A 19,202-nucleotide genomic window follows, 5' to 3' on the forward strand; every position below is an offset into this window, starting at 1 on the left:
GTGATCATTAGCCTTGATGTGACTAACAATCCCCTCAAACTCGCCTTGGGAGATAGTGTGCGACATGTATGCCTCGTTCAAGACTTTCAACAGAGCTTGCCGATGCGGTTCGGAGCATAGGATCAACGACAACAGCGTAATCTTTGCTGGCGTCCTATGAAGTTGATCCACGATGGAGTACTCGCTCTGTCGGATAAATTTTAACAGCTTGTCAGTCTCCTCCTCGGATTCTTTTTCCTCGGTTTTCTTTTCTTCTTTTTCTTTATTCTTGGGGGCTTTGTTATGAAGATCATCGGGAGTGTAGATCCTACCACTCCTAGTCATGCCCCCAAGTCCAGCGATGTTGGAGATATCGCTGTCGGCAGAAGAGTGGATGTCGTATATCCACGGCACAGCCTTATTTGATTTGTAAGGGAAAGGCCTTGGAACTGTGATCCTTAATGGTGTTGGACCTTCCCCCTTGTTTGTCTTGATTACCAACAACGGAATTGACGTGTGTTCGCTTGGCGCGGTTGTTGGCTTACACTTGATAACGAACGGCGTGTGATCCATTCTTTGAATATACGCATCGATTATTTCTTTCTTTTTATTAATGTTTATTAATGGATTACTAGGAGAGATGTATGAATGACTCCTAGATCTCTCCATGATCTATATGCATGATATGAGATTATGAGATTGAATATGCATGCATAGTGTTTATTCAACTAAGCATTATCATGTTTTTAGGATGTCCCTAAGATGATGCATGATATTGCTTGGTTTGGATAAATAACCCTTTTTTCCTTTTTTGGGTATTTTGTTTTTTGTATTTTATTTTTTTTTGGGTGAAAAGGGAAACTACCTACATGAATGTGATGAAGGTAGATGTTAACACCATGCAATGGAAGATTCTTATTCCTATTTATTTTTATTTTAAAAGAATAGGAATGTTGTATGTTTAAAGAAATGCAATGTATGCTCAAACAATTTCACATAAACAATGCACAAACAATTCACTCATCCACGAACAGTCACGAGCGAATCACGAGGTAGGGGTATCCTGCAGAAAAGTGCATATTCAAGGTGGATCTAACTGTTCTCACCGGTCTGAGGCCCCCAAGGTGCCCCCATTATAGGGACCCAATTCCTCTCGTCGTAGGTCGATGGAAAGCTCCAACGCACCGTCGGACTCAAGTTCATGGTTATCACCTTGAGTGATGTTTTCCGACAACGGTCTACGGGCACCTATAGACCCATTCGACAACCGGCCGTACTAACATCCACTCCCTATGGTTAATCACTCATGCCCCCGGGTATAGAGGGAACTGTTGTGTGCAAAGGTTTGTGTGCAATTTATATTTCAAACAATTGCGAAAATTAAACATACAACAGTTATTTAAAGCCAAATAGATAAACATGTTATCATACAAACAAAGGGGTAATGAAGTAATTTTTAACTATTATTTGTTAAAAATAATCTGTCACTAAATGGGACTGACTCTCGAAGCTTCCCCAGTGGAGTCGCCATCTGTCGCCACCGGCCCGAAACGGGGCTTTCAGCATTCGCGAAGGATGGTTGGACTCGTTTATTTGTTTAAAAATGTGGATTGCTAGAATGACTTATTCTCAAACTGAGACCTCGTCAAACGAGCAATTTTATTAAAAGGCTCACCAATCCATGTTAATCCCAAGCGGGACCCTCCATGGATTAGTGGTTTTCGTAGTAAAAGGGTTCATGGAGTCGCCACCAATGTTTTACTCAAAACATTGGAAAAAGGGATAAGGCAATTGATTTTATAAATCAACTTCGGCCATTACAACCAGAGTTGGGTAAGGGAGTCGGTTACGTGTGGGGAAGGTGTTAGCACCCCACAACGCCCCTTTCGGGTTCCCTATGACAGATTATTTCTAAAAATAATAGTACAAAATTATTAAATTACCCCTATTTATTCTAAACGATTATGAACAAGATATCTACATGGCGAATAAATTAGAGATGCTATGCAACAATCAGAAAGCAGTAAAAGGAAGGATTTTGAAGAAGAAACCTTTGAAGCGTGCTTTTATATATTTCGTAAAACTGGGAAGCTTTTTGGCGTTCCCTCGCTCTACAAGCCCGCTCGCTCCCTCCTATAAAATTTTGACTACGGAAATCCGGAGGATTTCCCTTCGACTAGGTTCAATCCTCAAGCAAAATGGCTCGGGGCTCAAGAACTTCGTCGGATCAACTCTCCGAGTGATTTCTAAGGCAGAACACTGCTCAAAAACCCCAGAATACTCAAGGAGAGGGTTGAAACTATGAAAAAAAGTGTGGAATGTCGTCAAAATGACGCCAAATTTATAGGGAACAGGCCCAATACGGGCTACGAAATCAATACGGCCGTATTGAAATTTTTGAACTTCAATACGGCCGTATTGAGTTCAATACGGCCGTATTGAAATTCAGAAATTTCAATGCGCCCGTATTGAGTTCACTGCGGCTGTATTGAAGCTTCAATACGGCCGTATTGATTTCAGTACGGCCGTATTGAAGTTTCAGAAACTTCAATACGCCGTATTGAGTTCACTGCGGCCATATTGAAGCTCCGATACGGCCGTATTAAGTTCAGTACGGCCGTATTGGGCTTCATTCCCTCCACTTCCTTATTTTAGGCTATTCTAAGACCTCTAGACCTACAGAGAACCCTCCTAGGGCCTTCCAGGAGTCCTTCTGGCTGATCTTCCTTCAGTCTTCGAGAGTCTTCAAGCTTTATTTCCGACCCGGACAATTTTAGGGGTCTACATGGGATACATAAGATCCCCAAATCCCCAGTCGCCTACTCAAGAGGCATTCCTACAAAAAGAAAAAAAATCAAAAGATCAATAATCATTCCCCAAATGGAATCTGGCTTTTTGGCCAAACATCAAGCGTCAAGATGATCTGCCTAACAGAAGAGGCTAATCACAATCAATGACAAAATCCCCCAGCGGATAACAGCCTACACAGAGGCGACAAAACCAGAAAAACAAAAAGAGTCACCCGAATAAGGATAACCGGGATACTCCACCATCGTCGAAAGGACGTTAGCCAATCATAAGGCACCGCTCATCTCAGAAAGAGCATCTTCGTGTCTACACCCCAGGGAAACAGAAATTCCTCAATGGGCACCAACTATGCAAAGGAAAGTTAGGACACAAGAACCTATGAGTAACTGCACATCCCCTAGACGGATCCCTGCGTTATCCAGCCCTCAGTGGCACAAAAATCAAAAACAATCGTCAAAGCAGCATCGTGGACTGTGGAGACAAAATCATCTCAAAAGCCTGGAAAGGCAATACTCAGCTACCCAGATGTCCAGAGCACCGAGGTATGCACAAGCCTGGAGAGGCAATACTCAGCTACCCAGATGTCCAGAGCACCGAGGTATGCACAAGCCTGGAGAGGCAATACTCAGCTACCCAGATGTCCAGAGCACCGATGTCCAGAGCACCGAGGTATGCACAAGCCTGGAGAGGCAATACTCAGCTACCCAGATGTCCAGAGCACCGAGGTATGCACAAGCCTGGAGAGGCAATACTCAGCTACCCAGATGTCCAGAGCAACGAGGTATGCAATGAGCCTGGAGAGGCGACGACTAATACTCACCCTAGAGAGGGCAAACTCAACCTGGAGAGGCTACTCAACAATTTTCCACCGGAAGACACTACAAGTCGGAAGGATGGCCTTATTCCCCAGACAATTGGGTCAATTCCTTTACTTATCAACCGGTACACTAAAAGGCCGTTTGACTAAGTAAAGGGGGGGCAGCTGTAGACCCCTAAAATTGTCCGGGTCGGAAATAAGACTCGAAGACTCTCAAAGATCAAAGGAAAGTCACCCGGAAGGACTCCTGGAAGACCCTGGAAGACCCTAGGATGACAATCTGTAGGTTTAGAGGTCTTAGAGTAGCAAAAAATAAGAAAGTGGAGGGAATGAAGCCCAATACGGCCTCCCAGAAGTTCAATACGGCCGTATTGAAGTTTCTGAACTTCAATACGGTTGCATTGAACTCAATGCGGCTGCACTGAACTTCAATACGGCCGTATTGAGGTTTTTGAACTCAATACGGCTGCACTGAACTTCAATACGGCCGTATTGAGGTTTTTGAACTTCAATACGGCCGTATTGAATTCAATACGGCCGTATTGTAGTTCAAAACTTCAATACGGACCGTATTGACCCTCATAAACCGTATTGAGCCTCTTCCCTATAAATATGACGTTAATGGGACGTCATTGGACACTTTTCCACACAGTTTTGACTCCCTCCTTGAGTATTCTAGGGTTTTTGAGCAGTGTTCTGCCCTAGAAATCTCTCTGGGAGTCGATCCGACGAAGTTCTGCAATTCCGAGCATTTAGCTTGGAGATTCGAACCTAGTCGAAGGGAAATCCTCCGGATTTCCATAGTTAAAATTTTATAGGAGGGAGCGAGCGGTCTTGTAGAGCGAGGGAACGCCAAAAAGCTTCCCAGTTTTACTTGATATATAAAAAGCACGCTTCAAGAGGTTTCTTTTCTAAAAATCCCTTCTTTTACCGCTTTCTGATTGTTGCATATTTAAATTTAACATCATGTAGATATTTAATTTACAATCGCTTATAATAAATAGGGGTAATTTAGTAATTTTGAGCTATTATTTAATAAATAATCTGTCATAGGGAACCCGAAAGGGGCGCTGTGGGGTGCTAACACCTTCCCCACGCGTAACCGACTCCCTTACCCGACTCTGGTTGTAATGGCCGAAGTCGATTTTTGAATCGATTGCCTTAAACTTCTTTTTCCAATGTTTTGAGTAAAACATTGGTGGCGACTCCATGAACCCTTCCTTTTTATGAAAACCGCTAATCCATGGAGGGTCCCGCTTGGGATTAACATGGATTGGTGAGCCTTTTAATAAAATTGCTCGTTTGACAAGGTCTCAGTTTGAGAATAAGTCATTCTAGCAATCCATATTTTTAAACTAATAAAAGAGTCCAACCATCCTTCGCAAGTGCCGAAAGCCCGTTTCGGGCCGGTGGCGACATCCCTTAGCTTCCTCTCTTTCCGACTTCAGTGGAACCAGACTTCAAACTCAACTTTAGGTCCTCATCTCTAACACTTTTTCTCCCTCCTCTTTTATGTAACACTAACATCACTATCATTTCATACAATACCCGTCTCTATTTTAATTCCAAATTCAATGCTACCACGTGTATTTGTACTTTGTATGTGTGCATTTAGTAGCAGATTCTGAACAACATTGTTTATTCATGTATTACTAATCTGGAACAGTAAGCTGCCTAATCTGTCTTTGATGTATTTTAGAAGTCTAATCACCTATAAAAGAAAATTATCGCTGTTCAATTCTTTAATGAATTGCATAGTCGACTGAATTTAAGAAGGAATTTTACACTTGCAAAAAACTCCTCACACAATTCTTGAAATCTAGTTCGTTGTATTTAACGATTCAATATAGAAAATCATTTGTGACAGGTATATAGAGTTCTCCAATTCTTAGCAGTAGTTGACTCATTAAAATAAATCTGAAATCTAGATGAAACTATCTATTGTTCTATTCTGGCATGCCCTTCATTTTCTTTGATATGTAGATGGAATATGCCCTTCATTTTTCAATTATTAATGGATTTAGAGTTAATGCCTTAATGTTGTAGTATCTTATTCAGATTTCAAACATATTGCAAGTCTATACAGTGTGGGTTATTTTGTTGGTAAGATGATTTTAAAAGAAATAAAGCTTGCACTTGCCATTTTTTTGTCCACTTTAGAAAATTCTGATGTGTATTTATTTTAAAGGGGTCAAGCATGGTGAATTGCTTTTTGGGCGTAATAAGCTTTTGTCTCTTATGGTCGGCAAGAGTCAAATGTCACGAACCGGAGGTATCACATTGTTCATATTCCTTGATACAATAAAACGTATTTGTTGTGTTTGTTTAGTATACCTTTGTGTGTGTGTAAAATATACTAAACTGTATATTTTCTCTGATCATGAGTAATATCATCAGATGGGCTTTTGACCATTAATTATAAATGTCTTTAATTTTACTTATTTTATTTTTGACCATTTATATTTAACTTGTGTTTATAATCTTTAAAATATATGTCATCCCACCATGTGTTATCCACTATAATGATTTTGGGGTTGGCTGCTCTGCACTGCAACATAATGGTTTTTATTTAACTTGTATAATGGTTTTTATTTAACTTGTATAATGGCTGCTCTGCACTGCAACATAATGGTTTTTATTTTCATTAACCACCTTTGTGAAACATAAAAGTCAGTGTGGTTTACTGATTATGTTTTGGGTGGAAGTTGAATTTCCTGTGATGACTGGGAAATATGCATGGATTAAAATTGTATATATAATATATTTAATTGAAGATATGTCATGTGTTTCAACTCTGCTACAGTTTTGGCATTCCTTCATTTCTAAAATGGTTGTGTGCCAAATGTGTTGTTCCCTTTATTTGTTTGGCTCTTTGCATAGGGTTCTGATAAAGTTCTGTCAGTGGCTCAAGGCTAGGCTAGCAGGTGCGTTGTGACCTTTGTTTTTTATATTGTTAAGTTTATTTACTACTGCAATTACTAATATAATTATTTACTGATGTTTATTGTCATGTCAACTCTTGGATTGAATATGACAGTGTCAACACTTCTGTATGTTCAGGACCTTGCTCAAAATTTTGTTGTGTAGTTTGGAAATGAAGGAATGAGAATCAGACTTGTTAAATTAGCGCATTGAATACTCATAAAAGTTTATGTTCTGTTCTCAGTTTTAACAAATTCATGACTAGTTCCTTAGACCTTTTTGGTTGTCCTGTATGTGAACCAAAGTATGACAATAGAGGATTCTTTTAAAACACTTTGTGTTGGAAAGAGTTGGACCTGAAATTCAAAATGTTTCGACCTAAGTGTGTTTTTGTTTTATAGTGGAACCTTAATATGAAAATACTACTTCATTCTATAGATCCTCACATAGTTGTTTGTCATGGTTTTCTACTTGCCTAATTGAATTCAAATGCTCATATTTTGCCTCACTCTGCTGCTTTTGATCTTGTAGGTTCATAGAGAATTCCGTAAACCTCTCATTGTAATGTCCCCCAAGAAACTGCTTTGTAGCAAGGCTTGCAGATCAAATTTATCTGAGTTTGATGATGTCCAAGGCCACCCAGGTTTTGACAAACAGGGAACCAGATTTAAGCGCCTCATAAAAGACCAAAATCTCCACTTAGATGTTGAGGAGGGTATTAGACGTTTAGTACTTTGCTCTGGAAAGGTATGTGGTTCTCATTATAAACCAGCTATCTTCATGTTATTATTAACCAGTTTTCATGCTGTTACATCTGGTGGATTTTATTATTCCGTATATATGAATTTAAGTGGTTCTTCAATTACATCAGACTAGTATATATCCATTGTTTTCTAAATTGCTGTATATGAATATAAAATTCAACTACCACTTGCAGATTTACTATGAACTTGATGATCAACGAAGAAAGGTTGATGCAAAGGACGTTGCAATATGTAGAGTGGAACAACTTTGTCCTTTCCCTTACGACCTTGTCCAACGAGAGCTTAAACGATATCCAAGTATGTACTTTGGAAACAAATTCTGATTTCTTCTATGTTTTTCTTGTTGAAGGTGTGAATGGGGTATAATTTATCTTTTTTTTCCTAGCATCTAATTCTCGTTTGTCCTTCTGTTATAGGCAGTATTTAAATTTTCTACTTTTATCTTTGCATCTGTTACCCAAGAGTTCTCCCCATAGGGATATAATTTCACTTTTTTCTGTTAAACAGGACTAACTATTTTGCAATAGCAGTATATCTTCCCCCCCCCCCCACCCTCACATGGATCCATCTTAGCTAGATAGGAAAAATTAGATCTGGTTAAATTCTGATTGATCCATGTTACCCAATTGTTTAATGCATTGAGATGTGGGGAGAATAATGCAACATGAAATTTTATAAAATATGACATATTTTACATCGGTTCTGGGTGGAACCGATGTAAAATATATGATATATTTTACATCGGTTCCACCCAGAACCGATGTAAAATATGTCATATTTTACATCAGTTATGTCAATAACCGATGTAGAAATGATACTTTTTACATCGGTTTTGGAAACCGATGTAAAATGTCTTGCACTTTTTACATCGCTTGAATCTACATCGTTTTCAAAACCGATGTAAAATGCCTAAAACAACCGATGTAAAATGTGCCTTTTGTAGTAGTGGACTACTGGAAATGACGACGGCGACGGAAGCGCAAAAGAGAAAGGAGGTAAAGGGAACCAAGAAAAGCTCTCGTACTCGAGAAGTCAGAAGAAAGACAGGGAAGAGGCGCGAGAAGAGAGGAAGGCTAAAACTCTCCCCGAAATTCAAAATCGACGCGACACGTGTCAGTTGAAAGGCACACCCGACGACACACTTATTACCAAACCATCATTAAAAAATCGTCACTTCCCCCAATACGTCAATCAAACGTCTCCAGAGCATGAACAGTCGCGACACGTGGCGAGCCTCCAGCTAGCGTACGCGCAAAGCCACCTCTCCTCTCACGAGCCCGACCTTAACTCCTCGGCCTACGGCCTTCGGAGCTCGGGGGGCTAGTGTACTGACCGCATTTCGCACCCGGGCTCTCAGCCCGGGTAGACATTATAAGGGTCATCCTGGGCACGCGTTGAACAACGTCAGCCCGGAATCCGGACAGACCACGCCCGAGCCCGGAGATCTCGTCCCAGGCCAAAACCGTTCTCTAATTATACCATATTATGTCACAACGTGATCATATCATATTATATGATATCGTATCATATCATATCTTATCTCAGGCCCAAGACAACCCTAATTCACACAAAGGTATGTGCATTATATATATGAGACTCATACTCATACAAACCCTAACTTTAGCATCGGAGTCTCTTTTGCAGGTACCTCCCCCATCTCGGAGCACCAATACACCCAGCGAAGGAGGCTCACCAATCTTACCCGGCGGATCAGCTCTACCGGTAAGAACATTATCTAACATTAAATAAATGATATAATAATTATTTAATAATATCTAGGCTAAATTTTTTTTAATTCACCTTTTTTTTATCTTATGAGATTAATAAAATGAGATAAAAATACCATAAAAATAAAAATTAAAAGTGTAATTTAACTTAAATATTATTAATTAAATTTTAATTATTATATTATCTACCTAACGTTAGATTATATTTTATTTTACAATTTTAATGATTAATAAATGAATATTCAATAAAGAAATTAAAGTTATAAAAAATTAAAATTAATGATTGAAATTGTGAAATTAAAAATTAGGAGAATAAATTTATGAATTAAATATTTTAGAGGGATAAAAGTGAATTTGGTTAATATTATGATATTATATATATATATATAGTCCACATTAATAAATTAGAAATTATAAAATTCCTAACATATTTCATTAAAAAAGAATCGAATTTGTAATTAATAATTTTTCGTTTGGTGTGAAAAAATTTCGCTTTTCATCCTTCTTTACATTTTATCTTCATTAAATTCTTCTTTTGATTTTATTTTTATTCAATTCTGTTGTTCTTTCTTTTCATTTGATACACATCGAAGGAAATAGAAACGACTACGGAATAAAATATTTACGCATGTTTGGGCACGGGAACCCCGCACTCGAAGACCATGGCCCTTACGAATTTCTTGCGCCTTGCCCCCGATGCTCGACACGTGTACCTTTCACGATCCAACGGTTGAAGTGCAATGTGCATGTTTAACGAGTAGAAATTAAGAACTCACCATGGATCAATAATCAAATTGGATTTGTCACTTTGTCGGTGTGTCTTGCATCATATCCAATGCTAACTTGTTATAATAACCTTCCCAAACCATTCATGGCACCACAACCTTCCTTCTTGTTCCTCTCTCACCTTTCTTCATCACACACCCATTTTTTGCACTCACACCTTTTTCTATGCTTGTTGGGTCTCCCTTGTCTACCTCTTTGTTTTCAAGTTTATGTGATATGCAACTGTGATCCGTACTAGTGTATCATACAATTCACAGTCCAATGATTCCGGTTTTAGATTCTTTAATATATTTGTTTTGGAGATCTTTGTTCTTCATGCTACTTTTACCCTCTTGAGAAACTTTTTGTATGAGGAAATAGTTGAATTTGAACTCATTTTTGCTTTAGCCTTGTAGTTTGAAGCTAAAAGAATCAACTTCTATCACCCAATTAATTGTTAACTTTGTTCTAGGTCGATCTAGTTTTATAAGATTAATTACAATGATCAACCTAGGAAATTGGTATCGATTTGAGTGAAAAAGTTGATTCACATCTCAACAGGTATAATAAATTTTTGTTAGTAATTTTGTTTGGATCTGGCTATTTGAATATATATATTTTCACCGGGTACTTTGTTTTATACATGAGAGTATTTTAATGGCATGTGTTAGATCAACAATAATAAAACATCATGATTCTAGATATCATCATAAGTGAACTTGATAAGAAATTCAGTTATGCCAAAACCTTTTTCTGATTTGTTTTTTGTTTGGTTTTGAAAGAGTACATTTACAAGGATTGAAGTTTCAGTACTGTCTCTGAAAACTTGTATATATGTTCTTGAACTTGAGTTATGGTGGGATTATTTGATACACTAGCACGGGTCACTGTTGTAAGTCACGTCGAAAGTGTGTTTGCAGTGGCTATGTATTATTTGAGGCATTTTGCAAGCAAAGGAAAGAGAGCATATTGTGCACGATTGAGTACACCACATATCCAAATTAACTATAATTAAGGTTAGTTTTGGGAACTATTTCGGTGGTGTTTTTGTATACTTTGGGGCCAAATGAGTATGGAACAGTTAAAAAAGTTAAAAGCTGTTTTTAACATTAATGTTACTCCTGTTTATGGCACATGCACAGTGTTCATTTTTTGTTGAGTACTTGCTCCACATATGCAGAAAAATTGTTGTGAAAAAAGATTATTGCATGCGTCTCGATCTGTTTTTCACCTATCATATATAGAAAGCAAAAATGACTTTCAAACAACCAAATTGTTATACTCACTATTCAGCACCCACCGAGAAGAAAAACATATTGTACACATATAATAGGTTATATGATGCGACAAGAAGAGATGTAAAAGTAAATGAAATGTTGATCGAGGGTTTTTTTTTTTTTTTTTTTTTTTACAAGATTGAGGTGTTTAAAAGTGTACGAATATTATTAACTTATTATCTTATGATATGTAACCTATCATATTAATATTAATGAATAATATTTATTCATTAATCTTTTCTTCATTTTTTTTAAACAAAATTTAGGTACAGATTTATAAGTACATGTATTGGTATGAAATCAAAATTAAAGTTTCACATTAATAATATGTGTTGATATAATACTACTTAGGTTGTATTAAAAAGACGTTTAGTACTCAAAATATTTTTCTTTTCTAGGAATTTTAAATTGAGAATTTTTTCATGTTTGTTAGTTATTTTTTAAAAAAAAAAAAAACTCAAGGATATATCTTCATGGAGAGTGAGAACCCAACTTTCTCAAATTATGATGAAAGTTTAATATATATATATATATATATATATATCACAATATTTATTTTAAAAATAGAAAATTTATTTTTATTTATATTTCTTTTTCTTCTCACTTTCTCTCTCTAGCTTTCTCCCACACTCTCACTCCCCTTCTCTTCCTCTCTCCCTCTCTCACACACACACTCTCTCTCTCTTTCTCTCTCTTTCTCCTCTTCTATTTCTCTTTCTTCATCTCTCTCTCACTCTCACTCCCTCTCTCCCCCTCTCCCTCTCTCTCTCCTTCTCTTTCTCTCTCTCTCTCTCTCTCACTCTTACTTCCCCACTCTCCTTCTCTCTCTCCCTCCTATATCTCTTTTATATTTCATTATTTCTTAACCTTATTATTTTTAATAATATTATCAAAGTCTATTTTGTTTCTACAATTTAATGGTATTTGTTAATGTTTATTTATTTATTTAAATGAAATAACATAATATACTTTTATTCTTCTTAATTTTTATATAACATTTTTCTTTTTTTATTTATATTTTTAAACTGTGTATTTAAATAATTTTAACTATAAACTTTTGAATTTTTTTAAATAGTTTTATGTCATATTTATAATAAGATTTGAGTAAATAAATATATTTAATGAACTTATTTTAATAAAGGATATTTTGTAAAAAAATATTTATATACCGAAGAATATAAGATTGTAACCAAACATGAAAATCCTTAATTTATGGGAATCATATATGAATATTTTTATGAACCTTTACAAGTAATCAAACATATTTTAGTTATTCCTAGAAATCATGATTTCCAAGATTTGTAATTCTCGTGAATCATGATTCTTGGATATGAAAAAGTTTTTCCCCTACCAAATGCCCCCTAAATATAAATGCATATTATCAGGGTGAATCTTTAATTTTGATTGAAAAATAATACCAACTACACTTAGAGAACTATACTTAAGTTTTATCCTTTATTTTTAGGTTAAAACCTTTATTTGGTCCCTGATAATATTTTTTTGTTTTAATTTAGTCCCACTTTAATTTTTGGTTTCAATTTGGTCCCCAATAATTTAAATTATTGCAATTTGGTACTTCCGTTCAAATGATTTAAACGGAATTAACTGTTGGCCACGTGGATGCCAGGTAGATGCCACGTAGATGGATGCAAAATTTAAATACACCTAGAACCAGAACGACCCGTTCTGAAACCAGAACGACCCGTTCTGAAACCAGAACGGCCCGTTCTGGTTGCACTCTTGGTCTGTAAATTTTGTACCTGGAACGGGCCGTTCTAGATGCAAAATTTACACACCAATAGTGTAACCAGAACGGACCGTTCTGTTTCCAAAACGGACCGTTCTGGTTGCTCTTGGTGTGTCAATTTTCGAACCACATTGAGGCATTTTGGCCAATGCATGCGTTCTGGAACGGGTCGTTCTGAATCCAGAACGGCCCATTCTAACACCAGAACGACCCCGTTCTAACACTAGAACGGCCCATTCTGATGCACTTATGGTGTGTTAAATTTGCATTTGGAACGGCCCGTTCCAGTTGCAAAATTAACACATAACATGTGTAAGTAGAACTGGCCGTTCTGGTTTCAGAATGGGCCGTTCTGGTTCTAGGTGTATTTATGCAATTTGGCGTTCACGTATGCATCTACGTGGCATCCACCTGGCATCCACGTGACCAACAGTTAACTCCGTTTAAATCATTTGGACCGAAGTCTCAAATTGCAATAATTTAAATTATTGGAGACTAAATTAAAACCAAAAATTAAAGTGAGACTAAATTAAAATAAAAAATATTATAAGGGACTAAATAAGAGTTTTAACCTTATTTTTACTTTATTTTTCTTGAAAGATGAATCCAAAATTTTCAATTATGAAAAAAGAGCCATGAACAAAGAGTTATGAGTGAGGAATCGAGTCATGAACAAAGAATTGTGAGCCAAGAGATATGAATGAATAATTATTTCATCTATAATAAATAGAGAGTATTGTGATGAGATTAGTCACCTACTGTGAAAAAGGAGATCGTCATCCTGTGGGAGGAGGTTCTTTATAATGAGAGAATTTATCAAATTTGTCTATAAAAACTTGTAATGTATTTAAATGAACGAATTAATACTTGTTGAGATATTCCCAAATATATATAAAAAACATATCAAATCACATTACACTTGTATATTCTCAAATAATGTATTTTCATATCTTTAATTTTCATATTGTGCGTGTAAGCAATTTTTTCTCTTATCTACAAATTTTATCCCATAATCTATCATATTATCATTTTCTCTATTTATTTTTTTTTAATTTTCGTTTATCTTTCTCGTATTTACCCAATCCACTCTATTTTGGCGTGACAGTACGTAGATGAATAATTGGATATCATTGCCCAATATTTATCTTGTCAACGGGTGTTAGAGTTAGAGGAGGAAGATCTTCATGTATGGTAAAATTTAGAAATTATATTATATAATTATTTTAAAATGAATTAAAATATATGATAGAATAAAAGTTTTGTACACTAATCATATATCATGTCATATAATATAAAATGCTATTTTTTTATAATAATTACTTTAAAAATTATATTTAAAATAATTCTTAATTGATTAATATTGTAAAATATTTATACTGATAATATATTAAAATCAAACTCTAATAGTGTGTTTGGATGGAGAACTTAAATGAAGTAATTCATTTATTTGAAAATTTTTAAATTCTGAGGTGAAATATCTTGTTTGGATAGAGAATTTATAAATAATTTGAAATTTAAGCATTTATGAAAATTCTTGAAATAGTAAAATTTTAATTTCTTCAAAAAAAAAGTAAGAATTTGAAATTTCTCACTTTTTTTCTTCTTATTTCACTTATATATTTTATCTTATTTCTTATCTCTTCATATTTTTAATTATTAATTATTCAAAAATATTTTTAAAATTATTAAATATTATCTTATATTAATTTTTAAAATTATTAAATATTTAAAAATTAACTAATATTTATTTTTATAAAATTTAATTTAAAAATATCAACATATAAATATATTTTTAAAATTAATTTTACCATGGTAGAATCAAATTATCATATCCAACCTAATAATTTAAAATTTAAAAAATTTAAATTGACTTATTTAAATAAAATATTTTAAAAATAATAAAAGTTAAAACTAAAATAATTTAAATACAAAAAATTTAAAATTCCTTAAATTTGTAGAATTTTTCATCAAACACACCATAAAAATTGCGGTACATGATATACGTTTTAAGTTCGTTATTAATCCGAGATACGAGGGGAGTTGTGTTGTCTCACTTTAAACTATTTGTCATGCTCGTTGCATTAATTATTATCTTTTTTTTTTAGTTTTTATCTTTCTTTCTACTCACATGCTGAAATTTTAACAAAAAAAAAAGGAAAAATTCATCTTGTAGATGTTATTAGTTATTGCTCTCAAGTCGTTTCATTTTATACTGAATTAATTGATAATAAAAAAATAATTATTTGCATAGACATCATTAAAATTTTGTGAGATTTATTTTTTCATAGATGCCCTTTATGTTATTTTTTATTCATGCACTAATCTCAGTTAATTGTTTGAAAAAATATAACATCGATCTCTTAAATATTACATTAACCGCCTTTAATTATTTTTATTATAAATTAAAATTAAATTAAACATATCAAATTTTAAATAAGCAATAAATGAGAAATGTTCTAAAAATTAACCAATCCGTGATTTAATTTATTTATGACCATCGAACATGTACATCACTTGATATAGTTTTATTTTATTTAAACTAGTAGTCTCTAATGTAAATATTAAATCGAATACTTAAATTTTTTTTTTATTGTTCATAATAATCAAATCCAGGTCAAATAATATCGTTTTTCTTAGATAAATATAATCTATAATTAAAAGTTAAAATAGTTCGCAATCTCATCTTCTTGTTCCATAAATATGTATCAGAAAAATTATCCATACAAGTGTACTTGAAATTGTATCTTAGGTGGGATCACATGTTTCAACAACCTAATAATGGAACTTTCTTATTGTTGCAATGAGTATATTCGAAGTAATGTCTCTAACTTAGAAAGAAGCTTAGTTAGGCAATGAAAGAATGTATGTGACCATTGATCACTTTCAACGTTGGCAAGCCTTAGATCCTGAATAAAGTGAATCAGAGATGAGACAGTGACTGAATTAATTCATTAAAAAAAATATTATAACATGATGTTCCCGAGTGACACGCATCTATATTAAATTCATATTTATTTTTTGCGTTTCTTGAAATTTGTACCTATTTTTGCAGAGTGTACGCACAACATTATTCTTAAATCCAATTGACATAGCTTCACTATCATTTGCGTATCCTTAGGCTGAACAATATTATAAGATATCTGAAATTTATATTAAAAAAATATAATTTAATGCGATTTTTAATTTTATAATTATATTATTGATATGAGATATTTATTAACTTTATCGATAAATGATTTTTGTTAGAGGAATGTCTTAACTTTTAATTAAAGAGGTGTATTAGATTAAGATTTTAATGAATTTTAAAAGATTTTTTTATTGTAAAAAAGTTTTATGATATTTGATCAAAAAAATTTAATATAAAAAAATCATGTAGTATTCAATCAAAATAATTAAGATTACTTTAAGAGTTCATTAAAATTTAGTAATATTTAACTAAGACAATCAGTATTCTTTTAGGAGTCCATCAAAATCTGATGATATTGTTAGGGTAACTCAAAAAACTATATTTTGGAAGAAGTACTTATACCAAAAGAGAATATCAGGAGCCATAAACATACATATTCGAGAACTTCTCGAAACGAGAACTGCTCGGAAAGAGTAGAGAAAGGAGGTTATTGAAGGTTTCTCGAGCAGTTGACTAGTTACACCAAGGTGATTATTAAAGAGCGAGTCGAAGAAATAAAACACGTGGGACGAACGGTTACGAGAAGTTACATCTTAGCCCACGTAAGTGATGTAGCGGACAACGGTTATACGCCCACGATGGATTTATACAATATCAACCGCTCTCGATTATGTCTATAAATAGAAGAAGCAACCTCATGTATAGAGGTCAGAAAAAATCATACTTACAATCTCAAGCACTCACCGCCTGCGCATATAGTTTTTGTGCATGGAATTGCTGGGTTTGGAAAATTCTTGACCACATTTTCTTTCTTTTTCTAGGTTTAGTGTAGTTTCTTTTAATTCCGTAGTTCGTAGGTCGTTTAATTATGATATTGTAACTTGATCATTATGCGAAGTGGACAATGATTTGTATTACCAATGTATGTATTGTTCCTTTTGTTCATTTAAGTGTCTACATGCATGAAAATTACTGTTTGATCATCATTTATGAAAATCTGGAAGCAAATGCTTATTAATCAATTTTGTCTCGTCTATTTTCGTTCTTAAGTAAGTTTAACCGCAAAATACCTAAATTGAAACAATTTCGTGCTAGTTCAAATAAAAAGAACTCATAAACAAATTCCACCACAAACAAATATTCAATTAAGACTTTTTTTTTTTTTTTTTTACTTAAAAGATGTATGTTGATATTCAAAAGTATAAAGATTTTAAATGATTATTTTGAATACTAAATTTTATGAGATTTTTTTTATTATAATTTATATGTAAGTCACTCATCAAATAATTTGACAAAAACATTTGAGATTTTGCATAATATTTTTCCCTTCTATTCCTACACTTTATTTCTTTTTCTTTCTTTTAAATATTTTTATACTTCTTTCTCATATTTTATTTCTTACTTCTCTCTCATATTCTTTTTTTTCCTCTCTCCTTTCTTCTTGTCATTCTTACTTCTCTCTCTTCTTTTCTTCTCTACCTCATTTTTTCATTTTCTTTTTATTTGTCTCTCTCATATATCTCTTCTTGTTTTTTGTCTCACTCTTTTTTCTCTCTCCTTCTCTCTACCCTTTCTTACTTTTGTTTCTCTTTTTTTCTTCTTTCTCTTTCTTCTATATCTCTTTTCTCTTTCTCTTTTTATTCATTTCTTTTATTTTTCTCTTCGTCCTCTCTTATGTTATTTTATCTATTAATTGATGTATAATTTATCAATATTTGTTTTTTAATTATTAAATATTTCAAATGATTTTTATTACTAAATGTATTATCCGTACTGCGAAACCGAGCTCCGAGCTCGGCATCACAACGCAAGATGACCTCGGGCACGCGCTACGCAACGTCAGCTCGGCATTTAAGTAGATCATAACTGATCTCCGGGAATCTCGCTCCAAACGAGACCCATTATCTAATCTTATCATATCTCATCTCAGGCCCAAGGCCCAAAGCAACCCTAATTCACACTAAGGTACGTGCATTACTTATATGAGACTCATACTCATACAAACCCTAACTTTAGCATCGGAGTCTCTTTTGCAGGTACCACCCCCATCTTGGAGCATCAACGTACCCGTGAAGGAGGCTCACCAATCTTACTCGGAGAATCATCCCTACGACAGATTTCCGGTAAGAACATTTGGCGCCTACCGTGGGGTCGATCAAGACAACTCTTATCGGCCACGCTTATGGTTTGCACCAGAAGCCATAGCAGACGCGCAACAGACGACCTAGATCATCCATCTGCCATGGATAGCGAAGCAGCATTGAGGAGGTTGATCGATCAGGTCGAACAGATGCGGCAACAACACGACGCCGATCTGCAGAACATGCGCGCTAAGCACGAAACTGACCTAGCCGCAATGCGAACCGCTAATGAGGCTGACCTAGCGACGCTACGCGCGGAAAACGAGCAGATTCGCGCCCAACTCCCTCGGCGACAATCTGATCATCCTCCTCACACGAGCAACCACAATGAGGAGGAGGAGCACTCAGTATCTCAACCTCGGACCACGACTAGGGCACCGACTCAATGACCTACCAAGCATCGGTCCCATGCACCAACGCACAAGTCGGCCCATGAAGTCAGCAAGGCCCCTACTCATATCCCATGGGATCAGGCAACCTTTCGCCGCCACCCTTTTGTGAATGGCATCATGGAGACACCACTCCCTCATGGGTGGAAGCCTCTCCACCTCGATCGCTACGATGGCATGACGGACCTAGATGAGCACATCGACCAGTATACAACACAGGTAAACCTCTACACTAACAATGACGCTATTCTGTGTAGGGTTTTTCCGACCTCGCTCAAGGGGGCCGCGCTCAACTGGCCCAACTACCCATCGAGTCCATTGATAGGTTCGACACCCTAGTTAGAAGGTTCACAGCGCAGTATGCGACGAGCCGACCTCACCATGTCACTTCGGTCGCCCTGGCCAGCCTCAGGCAAGACGACGACAAACCACTCCAGGTGTTCATGGAACGATTTTCCGCCACCTCAGTTAAGATCAGAAATTTGAACCCCGAGGTTGCCCTACATGCCATGCTTATGGCACTCAAGCCCGGGCCATTCGCCGACAACCTATGTCGTGAGTCTCCCGCGACATGGACGAGCTCCGCGCTCGCGCTACAGGATACATCCAGATGGAGGAACACTCCGCTTTCCGTGACCAAATTCGTGGAAAAGGACCAACGAAGACAGAGCAGAGTCACAAGGATAAGGTAAAAGTCAACAATGACAGCCAGTTCTACACTCCCCTAAACACATCCAGA

General features: G+C 35.4%; 1 protein-coding gene across 1 annotated transcript; it reads left to right on the plus strand.

Annotated features, from left to right (window-relative positions):
- Positions 1 to 5,089: 5,089 nt before the first annotated feature.
- On the plus strand, positions 5,090 to 7,794 carry LOC145955731 (uncharacterized). The gene is made up of 3 exons (XM_083070826.1): positions 5,090 to 5,876; positions 7,058 to 7,273; positions 7,464 to 7,794. The coding sequence occupies exons 1-3, from the start codon at positions 5,802 to 5,804 to the stop codon at positions 7,611 to 7,613; spliced, it is 441 nt and encodes a 146-aa protein (XP_082926952.1). The 5' UTR covers positions 5,090 to 5,801; the 3' UTR covers positions 7,614 to 7,794.
- Positions 7,795 to 19,202: the final 11,408 nt, after the last annotated feature.

The sequence above is a fragment of the Cajanus cajan genome, chromosome 3 (genome assembly GCF_000230855.2).
Source record: "Cajanus cajan strain Asha chromosome 3, NIPB_CcT2T_4, whole genome shotgun sequence".
Taxonomy (NCBI): domain Eukaryota; kingdom Viridiplantae; phylum Streptophyta; class Magnoliopsida; order Fabales; family Fabaceae; genus Cajanus; species Cajanus cajan.

Excerpts from the sequence above, each read along its gene's own strand:
- LOC145955731 (XM_083070826.1), top strand. The coding sequence starts at position 5,802 with ATGGTGAATTGCTTTTTGGGCGTAATAAGCTTTTGTCTCTTATGGTCG. Across the intron at positions 5,877-7,057 it reads TCAAATGTCACGAACCGGAG|GTTCATAGAGAATTCCGTAA; the intron begins GTATCACATTGT and ends TTGATCTTGTAG. Across the intron at positions 7,274-7,463 it reads TAGTACTTTGCTCTGGAAAG|ATTTACTATGAACTTGATGA; the intron begins GTATGTGGTTCT and ends TACCACTTGCAG.